General features: G+C 42.7%; 2 protein-coding genes across 3 annotated transcripts in view; one reads left to right on the top strand and one right to left on the bottom strand.

Moving 5' to 3' along the window:
• The window catches only part of metap2a (methionyl aminopeptidase 2a), a 30,354-nt gene extending 25,185 nt beyond the window's left edge, over window positions 1-5,169 (top strand). For both annotated transcript variants that reach the window (XM_060903610.1, XM_060903609.1), the window contains exon 11: window positions 3,007-5,169. In XM_060903610.1, coding sequence (XP_060759593.1) covers window positions 3,007-3,259 — 253 coding nt within the window. In that variant the 3' untranslated portion in view covers window positions 3,260-5,169. The remainder of the gene's footprint in view (window positions 1-3,006) is intronic.
• Window positions 5,170-14,542: 9,373 nt separating this feature from the next.
• Window positions 14,543-26,863, bottom strand: part of usp44 (ubiquitin specific peptidase 44) — a 35,133-nt gene continuing 22,812 nt past the window's right edge. The window contains exons 6-8 of the mRNA XM_060902951.1: window positions 23,444-23,552; window positions 23,149-23,360; window positions 14,543-15,621 (exon numbers count right to left, since the gene is read on the bottom strand). Of these exons, the coding sequence (XP_060758934.1) occupies window positions 15,491-15,621; window positions 23,149-23,360; window positions 23,444-23,552 (452 nt within the window). The 3' untranslated portion in view covers window positions 14,543-15,490. The remainder of the gene's footprint in view (window positions 15,622-23,148; window positions 23,361-23,443; window positions 23,553-26,863) is intronic.

Below are 26,863 nucleotides of genomic sequence, written 5' to 3'. Positions count from 1 at the left end.
ATTTATGGGTAATGGGCAGCATCAAGGATACGTCAATGGTGCCTTCAACTGGAGACAGTTTAAAGTGCATATTCTGGACCAATTTCGGGGGGGGGGTTATATGAAAGTATGTCCCTTTACACACTCATCCAGAAGGGTAATTTTGCACAAGGCCATCTGTCTACAGCAGAAAAAAATAAAATAACAAAACACATCTGGAAAAATCCCAAGGGAGTCTGGAGCCAGATTCGTGACGTCACCTGCGGAAGCGCCAGCAGGCTGCGCGAGCTTTGCACGGTTTCAGTGCACAGCCTGTGTAGACCAAGCGCTCCCATTTCTCTCTCATTGTCCGGTCTTTTGGGAAACGATGAGTACCGTATTTTCCGGACTATACGTCGCTCCGGAGTTTAAGTCGCATCAGCCAAAAAATGCATTATGAAGACGAAAAAAACATATATACGTCGCACCGGACTATAAGTCGCACTTTTTTGAAGGGTTATTCTATCCATAGAATCTGTGATTGTATCTGATAAGCGGCGCGTGGTTACTGCGCGACTGCATTGTTTATTTAATAAACAAACAGCTGAGCAGTGATCACGCGCCCTTTGCCCTGTAAGTAGCCTAGTCTGATTATTTTAAATATCTACTACTATCTTTAATACTATCACTATCGTTATTACTAATAGCCTATATTATTATTATTATAACTAATATTAGTAGCCTATTACTGATGCATTAATCAGTTTGCTTTTAGATTATTTTTACCGGTAGGGCTTATTATCGCCCCATGGCTCTTTCATCTGTGTTATTAAAGCTGTAGTCATCATCGAGGAGTGTCATTCTTCATTTTTGTCGAATTTTATTTCATTAAATCAGAGGTCAAGTAGGCTATAGGTATATCATCTCCAAAGACAACCGTCTAGTGAAAAAAAAACAACAACCGCTTTTAAATCCCCTACTTAAATCCTTAAAAAGAGTAATTTAACTCATGTCTTGTGTGATCTGATCTCCAATGGTGAAATAAACCGGTTGTGATATGAGTAGTCTGTTATTTTAGAAGATTAATTTAATATATAGCCTAATAAAAATAATATTTTATAACATATCACGACATATTACTGTCTGTAACTGTTCGTCACTAAAGCGTTTTCTAAGATCATAATGTCTGATATTATTATTTTTTTTTACACACACAATAGGCGCATGTTCGTAAAGTTATAGGAAACCACCCCCCACCTTTTTTTTTTTTGAGTCGCCGGACCCACCCACCTCCTGCGTTCCGGGACCTCCCACTTCACAAATTAAGCACTGCCTAAAATCATTACATAACTTATTTAAATAACTATAGGCCTATCATTAATAATAAAACACAGGTCAATCAAGCTGGCGATTTCACTCCAAATCAGCAAATCCATTGAATTCCTCATCCTCGGTGTCGCTTTTGAACAACTCTGCCAACTCCAGCGGCAGACGAAGCGCCGTTTCCTCTTCTTCTGCGTGGCTGTCGTCAGACTCAGCATCAGCTCCAGTTATTCCGCGGTGAAAAAAAAAAAAAAACATATATACGTCGCACCGGAGTATAAGTCGCATGGCTAGCCGAACCATGAAAAAAAGTGCGACTTATAGTCCGAAAAATACGGTACTAATCCCATCAAGATTGGTGTTGCTACACCCTCCTACGATACATCTGTTAACCATTTTAATAATTACGCCATAACGTTGAAGAAATTTGCAGAAAACCACCAGGTCGTTTTCTCATAAACAAACCAGCGCTGACGTAGGATTCAGAGGGAGGCGTCCCGCACGTGACGTCACGAAAATCAATGCCGGGAAATCCAAATGCCAAGTTTTTTCAGAGGCGGACCAATTCGCCTCAAATGGCTTGAGTTCAACTGAATTTTTCTGGTATTGCGCAAGGGAAAAAAATTGCACAAAATGTGACAGATATTTGACCAAAGTTTAATATAAAATAGGAGAATTACACTGATCTTGCTCCTGAATTTACCTGTGATATGCACTTTAAAGGCATCTTAAACAGAAAACGAGAGTTTGAACGCTTTTGAATGTTCCTTGATGCCTCACTGCTTGGTTCGATTGCCTCCTGAAGCTCTTCGTGTGCAACCATGTGACAAAATAGTGTGACGTGTGCATCCGCCACCATGTTGGAAGATTATACAAATCCAAAATGCTGTCTCGTGCGAACAGTAACTGTGATGCGTCTCAGACTTTCTCGAAATATGGTTCTCTGGAGTCCTCTCTCTGCCAAGTAACGATTCGGAGAAAAAGTTGAAATTTGTGGCTTTGAGCTGTACGTGTTAAAGCCGTCTGAGTATACAGAGGATTTAGCTTAATTTCCACCAACTGAATACCCTGATATTGTAAACTAGCTCGTTCTACAAAATAAAAAGGTGCATCAGTAAAACGAAGTTACTGGGTTACTGGAACGGCATCGCTAATGTCTCACCTGGAAAAGTTGACCCACGTTGTTCTTGTGTATCCAGACTCGCTCAGGTTTGCGTTGCTTCTAATCTGGCTTTCTTGGCAAATCTTTCATTTCTCCTGTTGCTTCTTGATATTGCTAGATGAGTCCTTACGATGGATGTTTTTGATCCACAGCATACACACTGTGCTCTCTGGACAGTTCTTCATCTGTTTTGTCGCCGTTTTTAATTATTTTGGGAATTCTGAAGAACCGTTTCTCTTTGTCACGAGCAGCATTGTTACCGCAATTATATCCTGCACGCAAAGTACGTATTGTCTTTCTTCAAAGCCAGAGAAAATCACAGAGCATTGCAGCAGCTCATCCGTGAAGTGCCGCTATCTTGGTTATCATCATCCAACATGGCGGACTTCCAGTTTGGAAAATAAGCATGACATCATATGTACATGAATACAACCAAAATGGGAACTTGGACTTTCTTGTCTCTTTTCAAGATGACAAAAGTCTTCAGTTACAAACGAATGAGTAATTAGCTCTAGCACCCTACACTTGTGTGTAAAATTTTTTTTTTTTTTCCCCTCCGTCAGACTACCAAGAGCCAAACACTTGCTGAACGTAGTGAACGAGAACTTCGGGACACTGGCGTTCTGTCGCCGCTGGCTGGACCGGCTCGGTGAGAGCAAGTACCTGATGGCGCTGAAAAACCTATGTGACCTGGGCATCATCGACCCCTACCCACCACTCTGTGATGCCAAGGGCTCTTACACAGCTCAATACGAACACACCATTCTGCTCAGGCCCACGTGCAAGGAGGTGGTGAGTCGAGGAGACGACTATTGACCCGCACCCATGCGTCGATTGTTCTATACAAAAGAAACTACACGATCCACATGGGACACGCACTAATACGCACATTTAATAATAAAGTATTAACTAACTGGCTGGAGCAGTGGATGCTGCAACCTTTTGCATGAAAAGCTACATGAATTATTCATTCTAAACTATGCAGGAGGACACACGGACTTCTGTAGCTGCTGTCCTGGGCCTTGTTTCGCCAAATGCTCCGAGATCTTCTTTAAGACAGTGGTGCCTGTGCGTATCAGGAAAAGCTGAATGGGTTCAGGGATCTCTGTATCGGTACAATCTTATCTTGCACACTGAGCTCTTATTATTGAGAGAAAAATAAGTTTCCTTTTGCGCAATTCCCGTCTCTCTCTATCTTTCCATTCTACCAGGATAACACCTGTGTCTGACTTGTATGACGAGTATAAGAGAACAGTAGGACACTCTGTGGTCTGCAAACCGCCATTTCCATCTACGGTCAGGTCCGTAAGTACTTGGACACCGACACGATTTTCGTAATTTTGCCTCTGTACACCAACACAATGGGTTTGATTTGAAATGGAGTCATCAAGATGCAATTTGAAGTGCAGACTTTCAGATATAATTCGAAGGATCGAACACACGCACCCCATTAAACATTTAGGAATTACAGCCATTTATTAACTAGTCCCTCCATTTTCAGTCTCAAAAGTCATCGGACAAACTAACACTAATAAATCGAAGGATTATTTTTAATACTTGGATGCAGTCAGTGACCGTGTGAAGTCTGGAACCCATGGACATTACCAAATGCTGATATTCCTCCCTTTAGATGTTTTGCCAGGCTTTTACTATAGCCGTCTTCAGTCAGATGACTGATGCAGCCGTTTAAGAGCGTTAAGTTTCTTTGCCGTAGAAGTTCTTGGATTCCTTCACGACATGTTTTGGGTCATTATCATCCGTCTGTTCTGTGAAGTGTCGTCCTATCAGTTTTGCAGCATTTGACTGAATCTGAGCAGAAAGTATCTCTCTATCCACGGCTTTCCTGTGAGACACAGTGGGGGTCGCCATGCATCCGCGAGAGGCGGGTGTCCAGTTTTTGACTTCCGGTTTATCCAAGCGGCTGAGGGAGCCGAACGTAGCCGAGTGGAGCTAGCTACGACGACCATGTTTTAATCCGAGGATAACGGCTTTTTAAATTACGTCTTTTTCTGGTTCGTCGTGGAGTGCACAAAAGCTTAAAGATTTTACGAACGGAATCTGTTTTGAGTGCAAACGGACTCGCAAGACGTGTTTTCCAGCACCATACGCTGCTCATCTGTACATACGATTCCTGTCTTTCCACTAATCACTGCATTTTGGACCTGAATCAACAACTTTAATTCGGTCATTGCTATTTAGATATTATACATTATTCGACACTACAGTCATTTAGCTGACATTTTTTATTAAAAGTGACTAACAATAAGTGCATGTGGCCTCGGTAGCCAAGAGCGACCCGTGCTGAAGTACAGTGTAAACAAACCGCCTACAAGTACCATCCAATATCTGGACTGATCAGGACAGGTAAGAAGTTGAAGAAGCTTGGACAAATACATCGACAAGGAATTATTTAAGTATGGGACGTTTGTTTCCAAAGTTTGACCGCATTTGCATCTGCGTTAAAATGGTTAGCCTATGCTTCTCTGACCTTGCTTTTGCTTCTTGAACCTATACAAGAGACATTACGGTACAGTCGGCTAGAGTTCGATTAGACTAGAGCTCGGTGCTTATAGTTAATAAGTAAGTAAATTGTCCAAAGCGACTTACAATATATAAACACTACATTATTAGGAAACCAATACAATAAACCGATCGCTCTACTCTGACACGGCCTACCTTCCAGATGATAGCTGCTCCATGACTGCAGGATTCATCTCGTCTCATCTCTAGCCGCTTTATCCTTCTACAGGGTCGCAGGCAAGCTGGAGCCTATCCCAGCTGACTACGGGCGAAAGGCGGGGTACACCCTGGACAAGTCGCCAGGTCATCACAGGGCTGACACATAGACACAGACAACCATTCACACTCACATTCACACCTACGGTCAATTTAGAGTCACCAGTTAACCTAACCTGCATGTCTTTGGACTGTGGGGGAAACCGGAGCACCCGGAGGAAACCCACGCGGACACGGGGAGAACATGCAAACTCTGCACAGAAAGGCCCTCGCCGGCCACGGGGCTCGAACCCGGACCTTCTTGCTGTGAGGCGACAGCGCTAACCACTACACCACTGTGCTGCCTGACTGCAGGATTGATTTCCCTTTTTTAACTCTGGCTCGGCTCAACCTTAGCCTTTTAATCAAACAAACTCGTCCTCTCTTTCACACACAATTTTGCTAGTTTTATTACTCTGTAGATAATTGTACGCCTCTGTGCTTTTGTAGTTCCTTAGCTCCTCGCCATCAACGCTCTCGCTAAGAGTAAAATAATTGACAGTGTCAACGTAGCTGACATCAGGCCACAGCTTCATATCATCTATCTGTTCTGTGAGGGGAGATGGATGGGGCGCTTTGATCGTATTATCCCCAGAGCACGTCAGAAAATCAGACCCATGTAACCATCTTTTAGTCATGTTTGAGCTTCTTGACCTAGCAGTTAGCGTTAGCTACAGACATCAACACAGTGGAGAGGAAGGAAAATCCCAGATTCTGCTATGAATGAATCATGGGAAAGGTCAGAGTTCAGTAAAGTTGTGGATATACTTTAGAGTTAATCCTGCTACTTCTTTCAGCAGTTACATCCATAAACACCAGTGACCCAGTTCCATTGGCAGCCGTACATGCCCATGACCACCATGTTAGACTGATGATATGGTATGTTTTGGATCATGAGCTCTTCCTTTCCTTCTCCATGCTCTTCCATTCTGGTACAAGGTTAATCTGGGCTTCATTTGTGCAAAGAATCTTGTTCCAGAACTGGGCTCTCGAGCAAAGTCTAATCTGGCCTTTCTGTTCTTTGGCGTTATCAGTGGTTTACATCTTGAGGTAAACCTTCTGGCGGCACAGTGGTGTAGTGGTTAGCACTGTCAGCTCACAGCAAGAAGGTTCTAGGTTCGAGCCCAGTGGTCGACGAGGGCCTTTCTGTGTGGAGTTTGCATGTTCTCCCCGTGTCTAGTGGGTTTCCTCCGGTTTCCCCCACAGTCCAAAGACATGCACGTTAGGCTAATTGGTGGCTCTAAATTGACCGGAGGTGTGAATGGTTGTTTGTCTCTGTGTCAGCCCTGTGATGATCTAGTGACTTGTCCAGGGTGTACCCCGCCTCTCGCCCATAGTCAGCTGGGATAGGCTCCAGCTTGCCCGCGACCCTGCACAGGATAAACGGTTACGGATAATGGATGGATGGTTGGTTGGTTGGTAAACCTTCTGTATTTACAATCATGAAGGTGTCGCTTGAGTGCAGACATGGACATTGATAGGCCTCCCTCATTGACAGATTTCTTGACTTGGATAGATGTTATGAAGGGGTTTTTCCTCACCAAGGAAAGAATTCTACAATCATCCACTTTAGTGGATTTCCATGGTCTTTCAGGTCTTTGGTGTTGCTGAGCTGAAGCTGGCTTCCTACTGATGACCTCCTTCGCGTTGCCTTGACACACCTTTGGATCACCTATGGAGCTGCCAAGTACAAATTCAACACTTGGAATCAACACCAGACCTTTTTCTCCTTAATTTGTCATGAAATAACGAAGAAACAGGCCACACCTGGCCATGAAACTGCGTATCAGACAATTATCCAATTACTTTTCAGCCTGTGGAAATGGAGGGACGATGTAAAAAAAAAAAAAACTGGCTGTAAATCCTAAACGGTTCCTGCAGATTATTTTATTTTTAAATATTAAACCCCTTGACTTAAAGACGAAGGTGGACACTTCAGTCACATCTCGATTGCTTCATTTCAAATCCGTTGTGGTGGTGTTCAGAGGCAAAATTATGAAAACCGTGTGACAATTATGCCAAATTGTTTGGAACAGCAGGGATTGTTTTGTCCTGTTATTAAAGCTACGGTCACACTACAGCTCGCGATGGGTTATCAATGAAAATGAGGCGTTTTAGTGACTACGCATGGTGATATACAGGCGAGCTAAAAGTTGTGGCCATACCTTTGTGTGCTTGAGCGGCCATGTCCACTCACAGGACCCAGTCGTTATGGGAAACGCCTGATGCTGATTTGAGTGCAACCAGCACGTGCATATAAGGACACAGATATTTTGCGAAGTATTGTCTGTCATTAATCACTGTCATGTCTGTTTTTAGCCATGTTTATGACTCTGCTTTCGGTTTTGTTTTTGTAAATATCACACCTGCTAATAAACACGCATAGCTGACAGAATACTTGCAAAGTCTCTGTGAAAACAACATCTTTATCTGCGTGTGCTGATTGTGCTCCAATCAGCATCAGGTGTTTCCCACAACGACCGCGTCCCAAGCACGCACGCAAGTCTTGGTGAAAGTTAGGTTGTGCTGAGCCGCTGCGTTGTTGAGGTTCCCGTGAGCATCGGGGACGTTGGATTTAAGACAAATGCATCTCAAGAGGCTCCACGAAGGTTCCCCAAGCTTCAGGACTTATTCCCAAACCCATCTGCGAGTCTTCGCTGCTTAGTTTGCCGACGAAAACCTCACCACCAAATTTCAGTTGCACGCATTTGAAATTTCTTGCGATGTTTTTGGCCACTCACACGGCAGAGATGCACCAAAAAACAACTCGCGAAACTCGGAGAACATTCACCATGCAGCACACGATTGGTGCCGATGCGATCAATTTTTCATCAAGTGTTCACAAACCCATCGCAAGCTGTAGTGTGACCAGGGCCTAAGGCAAAACAATGAGGAGCGAAGTATTAGGGAAGACATTACACTTTTTTTTAACATTTCTAGTAATTCAGACAGAGAGAGGCTGACTGAAGGCTGTCCCACACGACAGCAATGCAGTTCATTCATTCATTGACTGCTGTCAGGTTTTGAGGTCTTCATGCAGAATTACGCACATGTTGGTCTCCAAAATCAAAACACCAAAATGTTTCTTCTTTTCTCAAAACATTAATTCCTTCTTGTTCGATTTCTGTAAGACAGATTATCCAAATACAAATAACTTTGCGAAAAAATTATTCAGTGTCAAAAATGAAACCGTTTACGCAAACCAGTACTGCGCGAATCTGAATTAGTGCGATTGAATTCTCCATTCTGATTGGTCAGAAGTTGTTGATTAATTTACTGCAACAGCACTGAACAAAATTTACTCAAACATCAGGTTTATACTGAAGCAAGTGTGCTGTTATACTAGATATCAGCACACTCTTCCACTCAGGTTAGTGGACCGGAGCTACCTGTTGTTGTATAATAAATGTTCGAAAACGTTATTGTTTCTCACAGAGACTTGTATGGTGAAAAGCTTTAAAAAAACGATATGGTCAAGTTTTCTGTAAAGAAATGTTTATTCACTGTTTACGGAAGGAGTCTCCGGTGTCAGGATGTAATGGTTAGCAGGTTTTCTGCCACAGGAAAGTTTTCTTTGGAACATCACAAGCTATATTTTTTACTTCTAAGAGAGAAAACGGAGAGCCTCGCGAGGGAATAACTGTTTATAGTCAGCATTCTGATATGCAGTGTACTGTATATGAACGGATGTATTTAGCCACTTCATGTCACTCTGTCGCTGATTATTTTCCTCTAGCAGCATGTCCTACCATGTTTATTTCTGATTTAAAGCTAGACTGCCTTTCAGATTTTTCAAGTATAGGTCATGAAAAGAACTTTCCCCGACACCCAATTATTTTTGTTTAGTGGACCGAAACCTACTAAATTCGAATCAGACTTCCAATTGTATTAGTTTTTTTTTAAATAGAATAATTAATTAATTTAAGGCCATGTGGCCCTAAATTCTCCGCTATTTTTTCCTGCTTCACCATGACCCAATTCAACATGCTACATCATGCATCGCATCACGTGGTGGGCTTTCCCCGTTCGCACAAGGCATCAGGGGATACAAATTTGAAACCGGACAGAAAAATGGAGGACGTGAGCGTGCGAATGAAACGTGAAAGACCGACTACAGTAACGGAAAGCAAGAAGAAAAGACGTTATGTTATATACGAAGGAAAGGAAACGCAGGACCAAACCTAATAAATATCGGCGCTCAGCGAGCACCTCGGTGTGATCAGCTGTTTGTTTAGCGACAGAATGATGTCACTGTCCGTGCACGGTCAAAGGTAAATCTGCGCATGCGCGCGCGCACAAACACGGACTTCCTGCGTCTGCTTGACTGCGCAGAGCGAGTGATTTCATGCACATTGTTTGCTTTAATCCCCTCAAATTAAATAACTTCCCAGCCACAGAATGGCCTGATATTTTGTGAGATATTACAGAAATAAACATATCAAAATGACTGAATTTCAGAAGGAACTACATTTCACCGATTTTATGGACTTGAAAGGCTGTCTAGCTTTAAGCTTCTGCTGCGAGTGAGTTTTGAATAACCTTTTTTCCCTTCATTTCTTTTATTTATAGTAATCATATTATACAATACACTGCAGATGCTGTCAGTTGAGATTAGATTGTAAAAACTGGATGATGTGGTGTGTGTGTTTTTTTTTTTTTTAATGCATTAATTAATATTCTGAGCTAATGAATGAAAGGGTGTCAAATCCCAGGACCTTGAATTGGTCAGGGCTGCTGTACTGTATATGTGGGCTGTGTCCTGTTTCAGTTGTAAATGACTTTAGATAAAAATTAATAAATGTGCAATGCTAGATTGTTTTTTTTTTTTTTAAAGTGTCCAACGCATAACCTACAGGCTTGTCTCTGTTACACGTTTTGGGGTCCCCCCTCCCCTCCCCTTAAGGGTAGAGAGTTTTGAGGAACCAAGGCCCGGTCTGGTTCTGTCTTTTTACCTGAATAAGGTGAAAGGAAATACAGTAAACAGCTCTCAGTTCAGGTCCTGGCAATCTTGTAAACATGTATATCAATTTTTTTTTTTTTTAATCCAAAGTTATCTGATTCACTTGATAAAGGGCTTGTTTTGATTGATTTCGTGGATCAGGCATGAGCGAATCTGCGTGCTGCTTTTATCCGTTTCTTCTCAGTGCCTAGGAATAATTAAGTGTATGAGGGAAAAAGTCCAGCTGTTCAACTTCATATAGCATGATAATCGCAAAACAAAAAAAGTCAAGCTGTGCATTCTGCGACAAACATAAGGTGCTTGTATGCTGTCTTTGAAATGGCTGACATTGATTTTTCTAAGTCACTTAAATACCTTTATTGATTTACTAGAGGTGCGTGTTGACAATTTTTCCTTTCCACACCATCTGGTGGAGTTGACCAATTCGTCATCAGTCAAACTATTTGTTTGCTGTTGGTTTCCATGAGTATCAACCTAAAAATGTTCTCATTTTAGATCACACCAGCCTACGAATGCCTCACCAAAAGTTTGATTTTTACTTGTAGCTGGAGATGCAAGATCTTTCCATTTATAGATCTCCTGTTTAAAAATGACCCTTATTTCCCTATCAATGTAAACACAAGTTAGGGCATTAAGAAGTAGATATTGGGTGGAATAAATGCCCTCTATGGCCAAAAGTTTGTGGATGCCTGATCATGACTCCCCTGTGCATGGTCTTCCTCAAATTTTGCCAGAATTTGTTCAGAATGTCTTCGTGTGCTGTAGTTTTAGTTTCCCCTTCACTAGAACTAACACGGGGGGCACGGTGGTGTAGTGGTTAGCACTGTCGACTCACAGGAAGGTCCTGGGTTCGAGCCCAGTGGCCGACGAGGGCCTTTCTGTGCGGAGTTTGCATGTTCTCCCCGTGTCCGTGTGGGTTTCCTCCGGGTGCTCCGGTTTCCCCCACAGTCCAAAGACATGCAGGTTAGGTTAACTGGTGACTCTAAATTGACCGTAGGTGTGAATGAGAGTGTGAATGGTTGTCTGTGTCTATGTGTCAGCCCTGTGATGACCTGGCGACTTGTCCAGGGCGTAGAACAGGATAAAGCGGCTACAGATAATGAGATGGATAGAACTAACAGGCCCAAATCTCTTCTAGCATCACAGTGCCCTTGTGAACAAACCATGCTCCATGAAGACATGGTTTGCCAAGGAACTTGACCTCAACCCCAGGCATCAGCACCTCATCTCATCATCTCTAGCCGCTTTATCCTGTTCTACAGGGTCGCAGGCGAGCTGGAGCCTATCCCAGCTGACTACGGGTGAAAGGCGGGGTACACCCTGGACAAGTCGCCAGGTCATCGCAGGGCTGACACATAGACACAGACAACCATTCACACTCACATTCACACCTACGGTCAATTTAGAGTCACCAGTTAACCTAACCTGCATGTCTTTGGACTGTGGGGGAAACCGGAGCACCCGGAGGAAACCCACGCGGACACGGGGAGAACATGCAAACTCTACACAGAAAGGCCCTCGGCGGCCACGGGACTCGAACCTGGACCTTCTTGCTGTGAGGCGACAGTGCTAACCACTACACCACCGGCATCAGCACCTGACCTTACTAATGCTCTCGTCGCTGAATGATTACAATCCATACAGCCACATGCCCAAAATCTAGTGGAAAGCCTTCCCATAGGAGTGGCGCTTACTATAATAGCAAATGGGGGACCAACTCCGTATCAGTGCCATGCCTTTGGAATGAGTGTTCCAAAAAGCACATATGGGGGTGTCACGTCGTGGTCAGGTGTTCACATATACGGAGTTTTGGCCATATAGTAGTGTAGATGTTAGTTCCACACAAAGGGACTCTGTTTTGGAGAAGTGGATCAAAAGGTTGGGGTGGTCTCCTGTGAAGTCCCATGGATGAGTGATTGAAACACAAGCCCAGTTTCCTACTGAGACATTTAACTTGCACGGTGTAGAACCTGGAGAACCTGTGTCACTTTAATTTGGTACATTTTCTCCTTGTTTGTTGTAAAATATAATAAATATCAATATGTCCAGACACAAATAGTGGTTATTGGCTCTGCTTGTCATTTTCTTTGAGTTGCCTCTACAATCTAATAATCATAAACTGACAACGGCAACTTTAGTGTTTGTATTTCTTTTGTAATACAGTGCGCTGTTCTTTGAAGTGACTTATAATGGTGTTGATCTTTTTTGCACAATTACACTACCGTTCAAAAGTTTGGGGTCACCCAGACAATTTTGTGTTTTCCATGAAAAGTCACACTTTTATTTCCCACCATAAGTTGTAAAACGAATAGAAAATATAGTCGAGACATTTTTCTGGCCATTTTGAGCATTTAATCGACCCCACAAATGTGATGCTCCAGAAACTCAATCTGCTCAAAGGAAGGTCAGTTTTATAGCTTCTCTAAAGAGCTCAACTGTTTTCAGCTGTGCTAACATGATTGTACAAGGGTTTTCTAATCATCCATTAGCCTTCTGAGGCAATGAGCAAACACATTGTACCATTAGAACACTGGAGTGAGAGTTGCTGGAAATGGGCCTCTATACACCTATGGAGATATTGCACCAAAAACCAGACATTTGCAGCTAGAATAGTCATTTACCACATTAGCAATGTATAGAGTGGATTTCTGATTAGTTTAAAGTGATCTTCATTGAAAAGAACAGTGCTTTTCTTTCAAAAATAAGGACATTTCAAAGTGACCCCAAACTTCTGAACGGTAGTGTACATTGGAGAATAACCTTCATGCATCATTGTGCTGATATGAATTTGTTCATCTCTTCCTACCTCTTTTGTAACCAAAGTGGTTACATGCCATTATTATTATTATTATTACTTCATTTGTTCACTTTATTATAGAGGACTAGAATGTCATCGTGTGGATAGTGTTGATGCCTCACAGCTCCAGGCCCTACTGTCTATTTGGAGTTTCTGTGCATTTTCTCCATCTCCCAAAAAACTTCCAAGAACAAAAGACTCCACTGAATTGACCATAGATGTGAACGTGTGTATGATGCCCTGTGACTAACTGATGTCCAACTCGGGGTGTGTTCCTGGCTAAGGTTCCAGATCCATGATGACCCTGACACAAAGATACACTAATCAGCCACAACACTGATTATCTCATTACAGTGGCACCTGTCAAGGGGTGGGATATATTAGGCAGCAAGAGACGAGAACAGTCAGTTCTTGAAGTTGATGTGTTGGAAGCAGGAAAAATGGGCAAGCGTAAGGATCTGAGCGACTCTGACAAGGGCCAAATTGTGATGGTGAGATGTCCGGGTCTGAACATCTCCAAAACGGCACACCTTGTGGGGGGGGTTCCTGGTATACAGGGGTTAGTACCGACCAAAAGTGGTCCAAGGAAGGACAACCGGTGAACCAGCGACAGGGTGTTTGAAGGCTCATTGATTTACATGGGGCACAAAGGCTGGCCCATATGGTCCAATCCCACAGCAGAGCTACTGTAGCACAAACTGCTGAAAAAGTTAAAGGGGAACTGAAGGCAATTAAAAAAAACAAACAAACAAAAACCAAACTTCTATTTCTCATTTTATTAAATATAGAAATGCATTTTTGATCGCTATTTTGTCACTGCTATAGCAAGTTGAGTGTTTGAAATGTGCTCTGTCAAAGCAATGGCTGTAAACGAGATTCGTCGAGACCTGTGCGAGACAGCGGAAGTCAAAAAGTGACCAACATCTGCCAACGTTGTCAAAAGACGCGTGCACCCTCTTTCGAATGCTGATGTAATCAAGCCGGACGTTTTGATAGCAATCAGGAAAGTTTGAAAAAAGCAGGCAGTAATCGTCATTTAAACTCGTTTTTGTGCAATATTTCATTTGGAAAACAGTTTTCAAAACGGCAGCACTGACACCTGACTGACACTTCACGTTTCGAAGTCTCAAAGATCGCGACGCCTACCGTGGACCAAACGAACTAAATTCAACACGGCTAAAAACCGAATAGGCCGATAAGTATAATATTTAATTGTGATTAGTTGCCGATATGAGTCACGATATAAAGTTACTAAATCCGAAAACGAAACTGAATAACACGTTAATCAAGAAACGAAGCAAGTTTAAAAATGACTTCCGTTCTCCTTTAATGCTGAAACCTTTTGTTTTAACCAGCATTATGCTTACGCTTGCCCATTTTTCCTGCTTCCAACACATCGACTTCAAGAACTTAGTGCCTAATATATCCCACCCCTTGACAGGTGCCACTGTAATGTCACTACTGAAGAGGAATTAAAAACAAACAAGAACAACAAAAAAAATCACAATACAATAAAATAATGCTTAAATCTGTTCAAGTCTGAATCAGACACGTACGACAATGGTGATATTTTTAAAAAAATGCAAAAATAGTCTCATTTTATTGAGGTAAATTTCTCTATAAATTGAGGTAACAATTTGCATAGTTTTGCACCTATACCTGCTGAAGGGCGGAGCAACTCGAACTGGAACCAACTGGAAAGAGGCAGACGCAAGTGTGTGAACTCAGGACGAGATTACCTCAGTTCTCTCTCTCTCTCACACACACCCACCCACCCTTACACATAGAACGTGCTAACCACAACACAGCCACAGAACAAGTCCGATCAGCTAACAACATTCTCTCTCTCGCACACACACTGTACATACAGCATATACGTCGTGTTCGCTGGTGAGAATTTTTTTTTTCTAATTACTTTCTTTTTTACAAAAATAAAAAAGAAATCTGGTTTTAACCAAATTCTCAGCATATAAAAAGTACATTCTGGAAAGTCGAAAAACAGATAGGAAAAACAAAAAAACTGAATTGTTCGAATCACGTTCCTAATGGAGCTGGTAACACTAGAAGAGCCTTAATAAACTGATCAAAAAATGGCAGGGCACTTTGAGTGGATGTAAAGGAACCTGGCCCCTCTCTCCCTCACACACACTCTGTAATCATGACATCACAGTCATGTCATCTGTCCCACTGGAGAGTAAATCAGGGAACAGTTAACATTCAGTTTGTGGGTTTTTTTTCTACTTTGGTTTGTGGGCAAGTAAATCTTCCACACTGCGAGATAAAATGATAAAACCCTCCCTTCTCATGTAGGGCTCCAAGCTGCACTAATGCTTCTGGCTAGGACTGATATTTCTCTCTCTCTCTCACACACACACGAGTGCCTACTGCCAGGAGTCTGTGTAAGGCATGAGTGTGAGTCACGCTCATGCAGTGTCACAGATATACACACAGACTGGCTTTAACCCATACTGACATGAATGTACAACACAACACGTCTCTGGTTGCTAAGTCGGGGTCAGAGGTCGCTGGCTTTGCCTTTTCCCTGAGAATTTCTCTGGGTGTAGAACAGGATGTAGGCCTGAGCCTTGCACACCTCCTCCACTGCGCACACACTTAGCTTGGAGTCATTACAGTGCACCCAAAATCCTACAGAAAGAAAAGAAGAAGCATATTTCAGGTTATTGGCATCTTTTTAACCTTCAATTTTCCAATAAGGACAATTTAAGGCTAAAAAAAGGTTATTTAATTCAGGATTCCTGTGTATTTGATGCAGATTAGAATGGAAATGCGGCCAGAAAATAAACGATTGTCAACTTGATGCGTAAAAAAAACAAAACATCCGTTAGTTTTTCTATACAGTCGAGAAAAAGACACTTTTTTTTTTTTTTCTCCTCCGTGTCTGACAGTAAAATTGAGGAAACGTTTCCTGTTTTAGGTCAGTTAGGATCCCCAAGGTTTTTTTTTTAAATTTGTAAAATGTCAGAATAATCAGAGAATTTTTAAATTATTTTCATCAAAGTTTACATACACTTGGGTAGAATTGCCGTTGAACTTGGATCAAGTGTTTTGGGTCGCCTTCCACACGTTTCTCACAATATCTTAGTGGAATTTTGGCCTGTTCCTCCTGACAGACCTGCTGGAGTTGAGTCAAATTTGTGGGCCTTCTTATGCTCGCACACGCCTTTTCAGTGCCACTCATAAATTTTCTTTAGGATTGAGGTCAGGGCTTTGTGATGGCCACGCCAATACCTTCACTTTTTTGTCCTGAAGCCACTTTGCAACTCATTTAGGCCCTGTTTACATTATTTCGAATCAGCGGATCATCAGATTAACGGTTTTAAAACGATTCGCGTACACACAATTTCTGTGCCCGCAACAAAACCGTTCCCCGTGCACACAGCAACGCCAATACACGGATACGCTAATCACATGACTAATTAGACGGCACGTCACATGATCCCAGTGCATATCGGGCATGCGCAAGTCACTCACCACTTGCAAGTGGAAGGATGTCGTTGTAAAAAATGAAGTATGCCAGTCTGTTATCGGCGGTACTGGTACTACAATGACGCCTTTTTTACACCGTGTATGGCCTTCGTGTTTATGCTAGAAGGATCTAATGGCCCTATTCCACTACCCTTTTTCAGCTCACTTCAGCCCGACACGGCTCACGTTTCGACTACCAAAAACCAGCACGACTCGGCTCGCTTCAGCCCTGCTTAGACCCTAAAACTCGCACGGTTTTGGAGTGGGGCTGAAGCGAGCCAAACCGAGCCGAGTGAGGCTGGGGGCGTGAGCAGACACTCCCCTGTGCACTGATTGGTGAGGAGGAGTGTCCTCACATGCCCACACACGTCCCGCGAGCGCGCTGGGGTCTGTAAACACCGTAAACCCGGAAGAAGAATTACGAATTACGAGAATTTCTGAAGCCTTATGTGCCTCGCCTCATCTATACGCTCTTGCCAGTATCTGTTGGCGTTGTCGGTGACAACAAGCCACAGCACCAAGACCAGCAACACTAACGACTCCATGTCCTCCATGTTTATTGTTTACTATCCGGGCTGTGAGACTACCGCTTAAAAGATCACTGATGTCACTGTTTGCGCTGCTTAACGACATCACGTGACGTCCACCCACTTTCGCTAACTCCACCCAATGTGTCCACCCACTTCCAGCCAGCACGGTTCAGCGCGGTTGTAGTCGAAATGCAACTCCAACAGCCCCACTCAGCCCGACTCAGCCGCGTTTGTAGTGGAAAAGCGGCATAACAGTGTTCGGTACACTCTTCACCTCGCAGAACGGCCGTTTTTTGCGATTACAACAAGACTATTTAGTGCTACGGTAACCAACACACTTCCTGTATTGCTCATTCACTTAATGACTTCCTCAACACACTTCCTGTATTGCTCATTCACATGACCAACGTGGCATGACCAACGCCAGCGAATCAGGAAGGTGGATGTCACAGTGACGTTGTCCAATGACGACGTCAGCTAGAGCTCAGCACTGCGTGTCCTCGTTCCTCAATGTTTACACAGCACCGGATCAGATACGTACTGGGTTGAATACGTGGGCCCTGGCGGATTCAAACTGTTCCGCCTGTGGAGTCGTTTCCCGGCGTTTTAATGTGCACGGACAGTGCATCTGCAACGAAAACGATACGGATACGGTCTAATGTAAACACCACCTTAGAGGTATGCTTGGGGTCATTGTCCATTTAGAAGACCCATCCACGCTCAAGCTTTAACTTTTTGGCTGATGTCTTGAGATGTTGCTTCAATACATCCGCATCATTTTCTTTCCTCCTACAGCAAAACAGCCCCACAACATGATGCTGCCACTGCCATACGTCATGGTTGGGATGGTGTTCTGAGGCTTGCAAGCTTCTCCCTTTCTCCTCCAAACATAACGATGGTTATGACCAAATGGTTCAATTTTTATTTCATCGGACCACAGGACGCACCTCCAAAAACTAAGATCTTTGTCTCCGTGTGCAGCGGCAAACTGTAATCTGGCTTTTTTATGATTGGTTTGGAGCAGTGGCTTTCTCCTCATTGACTGGCCTTTCAGCTCCTGTTAGTATAGAACTCGTTTTACTGTGGATAATGATGCTCTCTTACCGGTTTCAGCCAGCATCTTTACAAGGTCTTTCACGGCTGTTCTGTGACCCATCTCTGGGACACAGAAGCTGTCTCCTTCCTGAGTGGTATGATGGCTGCGTGCTCATACACTCGTGCATTAACTGCATTAGGACTCTGATTTTTTCTTTATTTTTTGTAACATGCCATAATAATTTGGCATATTATTTATATCTACATTAATTTTTCAACTAATTTCATGCAAGAGTGTCACACCTGCGTGCCTTGGTGCGCGCTCCGGACAGCGCATGCGCCAAGCGGACTCTCGCATGTGCCGTAAACAACTCGAACCTGCACAGGATTAAGGCGCGATCAGCGCACCGATATAAAAACTGTGAAAGCACACTTACTTTGCGAAGTACTGAGTTGTGTTGCTGACACATTACCGAGCCTTATTTCCTTGTTTGGTTTCCTGTTTCTCGTCTTTGATTCTGCAGAGTCTACAACAGCCTGTTTGTGCCTCACTCGACCTGTTTTACGATTTTGCCTGCCGTTCTGGATTGGTTACCGTCTTCACTTGTATTAATAAGCACACCTTCTGCACTTACATCCGTCTCCCAACCATCTCTGACAGAATACTTCACCCTCCCTGACAAAGAGATGCACATTCACCTGTTCATACGTCACGTTCAGGAGCAAACTGATGTTAAAGGAATACTCCGGAGTGAAATGCTTTTCAGGGCTATTTTCGCATGATTGGGAGTGCATACGTTGAGTTGGTAGCACAATCACGTCAATCGGTTGTGTTTTGAGAAAGTTGTTTTTTTTTAGCCTAGTAAACTAGACCCACAAAAAATATTTTTTGCCTAGCGAATGGGTCTAGCCTCGCACCATATAAACAAAAACACCCCGGGCATCAAATCGTGCCCGCCAATCACAACGCAAGGTTTTTGTTTGGATTCTTTGGGCGGGCTTTTGCAGGAGTAACGACAAAGCTGCGCGACGCTGGAGAAAGCACAACAGGAAAGATGGCTACGGCTAGTGAACAGCGCGCGTTTGACTCCGCTTTGGAATCAGTTTTAGAAGAATTAGACTTGGAGTTTTCGTTGAAACATGAGCAGGAAGAGGCTCTCCGCTCATTCCTTTTCAAGAAGGACGTTTTCGCTGTTTTGCCGACCGGCTATGGCAAAAGTCTGATCTACCAGCTGGCTCCGCTCGTAGCCAAAAGGATGGGGCTAGTTTGTGCAGTACGAAGAATTAATAACCAGCTTTGAAACATTACTTTTTGATTGTTTCTTATTTTCCCGTTATTTTAAATTTAAGGGAAATTATTTCACCAAACACCACTAAATAAAAACTCTCAAAAACAGTTTAAGCAAACCCTTGAAAAGCACTTGGAAAAAAATGTGTATGTGGTACAGACTCCAAACTTGTGGTCATTATCTCCAAACTTCTTAATATCTAGAACCTGTTTATTAATTAATACGCATTTTGAAAAATTATTTATTTCAAGGCCTCCCCCACTGCTTTCTGTCGCTCTGACTACGTCACAGTCGCTGTTGCGCTGATTGGTCAGAGCGTTGGCCTATACGCACAGAGACAGTTTGAAAGACAGCGGTTTGTTCCTCCCACACCCGTCGGAAATGTCTACGGATCAAGGCCAGACTAAATATTCACATTTAGTCTGGCTTGCCAGGCTAGTTTTTTTTGTGATTTAAACCGAAAGCGCTAACACGGCAGTGCGAGGGGCATGTCATTTCGCTGATACAAAACGCTGTTTTTAAAACCATTGCCAAGGTCCAAACAGCATTACAGTTCAGTGGAAGTGAGTGCAGGGTTCCTACACACAAACCCAAGTGTCCCTGGCTCTGTAAGTGCACGGACAGATCGTCTAGAAGACTGAATACAAAACGTGTCCCTTCCCGAAAGTAGTTGTTCTCCAGACGCCATCTTCAGGGGACAGTCTGTAAAAGTCGAGTGCCGAGTGCAGAGCTAAATCCTCTGGAAATGTACAATTTCGTAGCATCACATGACCTCCCATTCAAAATTCCAACCCGCTTGGATTATATGTTGTTGCATGCAGTTTCCTTTTAATTTCGAACTAAACACTAGACTGTGTTTCCATAAAATGCTACGAAATTGTACATTTCCAGAGGATTTAGCTCTGCACTTGACTTTTACAGACTGTCCCCTGAAGATGGCGTCTGGAGAACAACTACTTTCGGGAAGGGACATGTTTTGTATTCAGTCTTCTAGACGATCTGTCCGTGCACTTACAGAGCCAGGGACACTTGGGTTTGTGTGTAGGAACCCTGTACTCACTTCCACTGAACTGTAATGCTGTTTGGACCTTGGCAATGGTTTTAAAAACAGCGTTTTGTATCGGCGAAATGACATGCCCCTCGCACTGCCGTGTTTGCGCTTTCGGTTTAAATCACAAAAAAACAACTTTCTCAAAACACAACCGATTGACGTGATTGTGCTACCAACTCAACATATGCACTCCCAATCCTGCGAAAATAGCCCTGAAAAGCATTTCACTCCGGTTTATTCCTTTAATGGCGCTAAAACAGCCACCGTCAAATGGTGCGGTTCGAGTCTTTTTCTCGTATCAATAGTGGCCTCGACTCAAATTTTTAATGACTTGAACACTGCGGACTTGAGACTGGATTCGGACTCGAGGTTCAGTGACTCGACTGCAACGCTGGCTCCTATGGTGTTTATACTTGTGTATTGTTGTTTGAACACGTGAATGTGGGAGCTTCAGGCGTCTGGAAATTGTACCCAAGCATGAACCAGACTTATGAAGATCCACAATTCTTTTCCTGATGTCTTGGTTGATTTCCCCATGATGTCATGCAAAGAGGCCCTCGTGCTTGAAGGTGTGCCTTAAAGTGCATATCCTGGACCAAATTCGTTTTTTTTTTGTATGAAAGAATGTCCCTTTACACACTCATCCAGAAGGGTAATTTTGCACAAAGCCATCTGTCTACAGCAGAAAAAAATAAAATAAAATAACAAAACGCGTCTGGAAAAATCCCAAGGGAGTCTGGAGCCAGATTCGTGACGTCACCTGCGGAAGCGCCAGCAGGCTGCGCGAGCTTTGCACGGTTTCAGTGCACAGCCTGTGTAGACCAAGTTTAGCAGCTAGCGATTCTGCATTGAAATATGGAATTGTCACCTGAGCGCAATGTGGGAAACGATGAGTACTAATCCCATCAAGATTGGTGTTGCTACACCCTCCTACGATACATCTGTTAACCATTTTAATAATTATGCCATAACGTTGAAGAAATTTGCAGAAAACCACCAGGTCGCTTTGTCATAAACAAACCAGCGCTGACATCACGAAAATCAATGTTTGCCGGGAAATCCAAATGCCAAGTTTTTTCAGAGGCGGACCAATTCGCCTCAAATGGCTCGATTTCAACTGAATTTTTCTGGTATTGCGCAAGGTAAAAAAAAAAATTGCACAAAACGCAAAATGTGACATATGTGACCAAAGTTTAATATAAAATAGGAGAATTACATTGATCTCGCTCCTGAATTTACCCGTGATATGCACTTTAAAATACATCCACCCGTGTGCCGCCAGCTAATTCAAATGTCAATTAGCCGAAGCTTCTAATGCCAAATCACCACCGTCATGTGGAATGCTCCAAGCTGTTTAAAGTCACCATCAACTTGGTGTACACTACCGTTCAAAAGTTTGGGGTCACTTTGCAATGTCCTTATTTTTGAAAGAAAAGCACTGTTCTTTTCAATGAAGATCACTTTAAACTAATCAGAAATCCACTCTATACATTGCTAATGTGGTAAATGACTATTCTAGCTGCAAATGTCTGGTTTTTGGTGCAATATCTCCATAGGTGTATAGAGGCCCATTTCCAGCAACTCTCACTCCAGTGTTCTAATGGTACAATGTGTTTGCTCATTGCCTCAGAAGGCTAATGGATGATTAGAAAACCCTTGTACAATCATGTTAGCACAGCTGAAAACAGTTGAGCTCTTTAGAGAAGCTATAAAACTGACCTTCCTTTGAGCAGATTGAGTTTCTGGAGCATCACATTTGTGGGGTCGATTAAATGCTCAAAATGGCCAGAAAAATGTCTCGACTATATTTTCTATTCATTTTACAACTTATGGTGGGAAATAAAAGTGTGACTTTTCATGGAAAACACAAAATTGTCTGGGTGACCCCAAACTTTTGAACGGTAGTGTATGTAAACTTCTGACTTTAATGAAAGTAATTAAAAATTTATCGGAAAAATTCTCTCTGACTATTCTGACATTTTTACAGATTAATTGGGGATCCGAACTGACCTAAAACAGGAAAAAAAAAAAAGTTTGTGCCTTTTACTCAACTGTATATCGTTATCTTTCACCAAAAAAAAAAAAAAAATCAATAAATATTGCTGGAAATACTAATTCCGATGCCGTCGGCGAGTTTGGCCATCGAGAGTGGTTTTCCCATAACCTAATGGTCAAATTAAGCCAAGTGACGACCAATCAAATCGCATGATCTCATTACTTCCTCGAGGGGTGAAAGAATTACTCGTTCGTTTGACAGTTGTCGTGTCAAACGCGATGGATAGTAACAAGTTGGTCTAGCAAAATTTTTTAAACTAAATGCTGACGTAAGTGATAATGAAACAATTCCGAAAGATACTGCTGAGGAAGCGGAAAGGCGTGAGGATGAACCACGCGCAAAGAAAGCCAAGGTGACTCACGTATTTTGTTAAGAACGACTCGCTCGTTTTACACGGCTGCGATATGACAAGTCAGGAACGACCTGTGATTTGTATGAAATATAAAAATTACTGTACATGTAAGACTTATTCGACTGGTTATTTGAGTTTTGCTCGAGTACTAAGCTGAAAGAGTAACGTTTTAACAATGGGGTTTTTCAGAAGTTAGAAATTGAAATAAAAGAAACAACTCTAGATTTTTCCATTCTTTGTTCGATATAACGAAGAATAAACTTCTGGAATTATGGCTCGCAAAATGAAAATGTCTACGGGCAACCCTGTTAATCACTTCAACGGCAACTCAAAATCTATAATAATTACAAAAAAAAAAATCCTCCGTCTCCTACCTCCCTCTGTATTGTAACAGAAGGCGGTGTAATGGCCCGAGCCGAAGCCCTTCCCATGATGCATAACGACGGCAGACAGCTGGTAGAGGAAATGTTGGTGGCGGAGTGACGTGTTGGAGGCGGAGTCTTTGCAGCAGTACGGCTCCATGTTCAGCTCCTGCTCGAACTCGACGTGGACGCCGATCTTCTCCCTGTGGTTACGACCAGACCACCTGGCCACAGCCGCGAGCAAAACACACGCGTTAAACAAACAGCATGTCCAGAGCGTGCTTATACTAACAGTGTGTACACATACCTGAAACGTTTGAGGTGTAACCGTAAGACATGAGGCAGTTTGTAGACCACCAGCTGCTTCTGAGCTTCAGTCAGAACCACTTGCTTGGAGCAGAAACGCCGCCGTTTATCTGAGGAACAGGAACACGTCTGATTAAACGTGTGCGTGCTACACACACACGGACTAAAAACTGACCAATAAAATGGTCTGCTGATATCGGCCAACATGAGCTCACTGTAGATAAGAGTTTGAGAGAGAGAGAGAAGGAACATGGAGCCTTCGACCAGGTTATGAGTGATGGTGTGTATTTTGTCCATCAGAGAGCACACAACACCGCCACTGTTGGTACCACGAATCACAACAATCGGCTGACCCCGACAGAGTAGCCCATATTTTGTTGTACTTTTTATTCAAAGTACTATTTATGACAATAAAATTTTATTTTTAAACTGTACTGTGTCGTGTCATCTTGATGAGGATTCAAATACTTACACATAAAAGGTGAGGGAAAATATTTGCTTACGTTGTGTTTTTCTGGCAAAATATAAATTAATAATACATAGACTCAGATTGTTGGCGCGCCCGCGTCTAAGACGCACTATTTCAAATAATGAACGCATTGTCGAGAGGGGCAGGGGCCAATATGGACGCGTGCATTTTATACCCTATTTGGAACGTTTCGTGGCATATTACAGACCCTCCAGGATTTCGTGGTGATGTGATTTGCAACTTCAACGCAAATTCAACCAATCCCCGTGAATTCAGGGCGGTGCTGCAGTTATATCCAATCACCGCAACTTTCCCGCAAATTTGACCAATCGTTGGCGTCGTCTTGAGGTGACGTCGACAAACTACCTTCCGCCTTACTTCCAGTGTTGCCAGATTGGGCGGTTTCAAGTGCATTTTGGAGGGTTTTGAACATATTTTGGGCTGGAAAACGTCAGCAGTATCTGGCAACACTGCTTACTTCCCTGTTTCCGTTCAAGAGAAGCAGCATGTGCGAGTCAGTGTTTATGTAGGCTTAAATTCTGTTACTGAAAATGTGTTATGTTTACAGTGAAGGACTGTGTGCACTTTACATCATTTTTTTACTTAATACAAGAAATTAATGGATGCCAACATTTTTGCCAAAATGGTATTTTATTTTCCATTGTTTAGGCAGCTTCAGCATCATACTGTGAGATTCTGTTAATTGTTTTTTCCTTCTATGAAGCCTGAGCCATTTATTTTATTAGTTTATAATTATTGTTTAATTTAGTCTTCAGGAGAGACTGCCTGCACACAGTACTAGTATTAATAGGTTTTTTTCTTGCATGAAAGCTGAGGCATTTATATTATGGTAACTTCATGTTGTGCTGTGAGGTTCTCTGCACTTTAACTTTTGAACCAACAGGTGCATTTGGATAAGTAAAGCCTATTTTTCTGCATTTTCGTAGTCCTGCTAATCTTTTATATTGGTAAAGTTGTTTATAGGACCATTTCTCAGTGTCTTTGTTCTTTTAATCAATAGTTTTTCAGTAATAACTTAATATTTAACATATCACTCAATTTTAATCACAAAAAGAGAAAATCGCAACAATTTCTCGCAACTTTCACTTCCTCCCGAAAGGTAATCGCAACAAAAACCTAAAAAACACCGCAACTTTCATCGCAATTTTTTGGAAACCCCCCCCGCAACATCAGACATTTTAGCCCGCAACAATCACAAAAAAAGGCCCGCGGAATCCTGGGGGGACTGATATTACTTGACTTCATGGTCTCAATATCGAAAATCTTGCACAAATATGCAACTTCCAACATAATTATCTGGATATTCAACAGATTTCAGCATTGGATGAATTTGTTTTGACTGCCGCCATATTGAATATACGTTGGACCCGTTCGTGTATTTACGCCGCCCCATTTGTAACGTCCCAAGCAAGTAAAACCTGATCCAAGTCTTTCGCTAGGTGGCGTCTTACGGTCTATGTACGAATATTCCAAAGAGACAAAAAAACATGGATAAGAAAAAAAAGAAAAATATATCTATTTTGTCATTCTTCGGCAGAAAGAGAGTACATTCACCTGAAAAAACTGATGCCCCTGATATCCAAGGTAATTAGTCATACTAGATTTACAACAACTACTGCAACATCAACTACTACAACAGCAACTACTACTACCACTACCACTGGTGACTACGACTACTATAGCCCTACACCAAACTGAAAACAAGTTAATAAAATAAATTATAATTTACAAGGAGGAGATAATATAGATGTGATGTATAGTGACCTGTGGTTGAATTCCAAAATATTGCCACGGATTAAACAATATCTCAGTATATTTGGTTGAAGCACTGATTTTTGTCATCTACATTGCTTCATATGGCTTCTAATACCAAAAAAAAAAAAACAGAATTGAGAAGAAAAAAAACAGCCCCTGGGCTGCCCCAGCTGTTCATTGGGCTTGCTTCGCTCACTAGGTTCGCTTCAACTGAAGGATAATCACTGGGCCCCCCATTGTAGAAATGGGCCCCTGTTTTTTCCCAGGAGGGGCCCTGTGGGCCCCTTGACCTGCAAAACAATCTGAGTCTCTGATAATAATAATCGGCTGATATCATCAAATCATCATATGATTTTTTTAAATTCGATATCGGTCTTAAAATTCCTTTCTCAGTCTGCTCCAACATGTACGTGGAAAATGTACTCATGTTTTCTCAATTATTTAAACGCGTTAATAAGCCAGGCCAAATGTGAATTTGTAGAATGACCTGGTGTTCAGTTTATGAAAGAATTTATACTTAGGAACTGATCCCATTTTCATTTTGGATGGAATATTTTGGGAAATTTCAACTTGGAAAAAAAATAAAACTTCAGTTTCGTAACTTTAGTTTTTCCTGACTATTCTGTTGTGGTTAGGCATGTAACAATATATCGTGCGACGATCCATCACGATACAAATTTATGACGAGTCTCGTCTCGTTCCGCTTTATCCGGGGCCGGGTCGCGGAGGCAGCAATCTGAGCATGGAAGCCCAAACTTCCCTTTCCCCAGACACCTCGGCCAGCTCCTTGGGAAGAACACCGAGGCATTCACAGGCCAGCCGAGAGACACAGTCCCTCCAGCGTGTCCTGGGTCTTCCCCGGGGCCTCCTCCCAGGGGGACATGCCTAGAACACCTCCCCAGGGAGGCGTCCAGGAGGCATCCGAAAAAGATGCCCGAGCCACCTCAGCTGATTCCTCTCGATGACGAGTCAAATTGATGAAATATAAAAATGAATTGCGATTATCATGCTGCATAATTTCTTAATTTTTCCTGGCTGTAATTGTATTGTTTACACAGCAGAGGGAGCAATAATGTGAACTAGCACACAGCTCTATAGAAAGTCTGGAGAGCTCAGAGCCCATTCCCTGCTATAGAGATCTTGCAGTCACATGACCGGAAAGTACACAGCCGCCAT

Source organism: Neoarius graeffei, chromosome 21, assembly GCF_027579695.1.
Source record: "Neoarius graeffei isolate fNeoGra1 chromosome 21, fNeoGra1.pri, whole genome shotgun sequence".
In the NCBI taxonomy this organism is placed as follows: domain Eukaryota; kingdom Metazoa; phylum Chordata; class Actinopteri; order Siluriformes; family Ariidae; genus Neoarius; species Neoarius graeffei.
The sequence above is the reverse complement of the archived record's forward strand: the minus strand, read 5'-3'. Positions and strand labels throughout refer to the sequence as shown.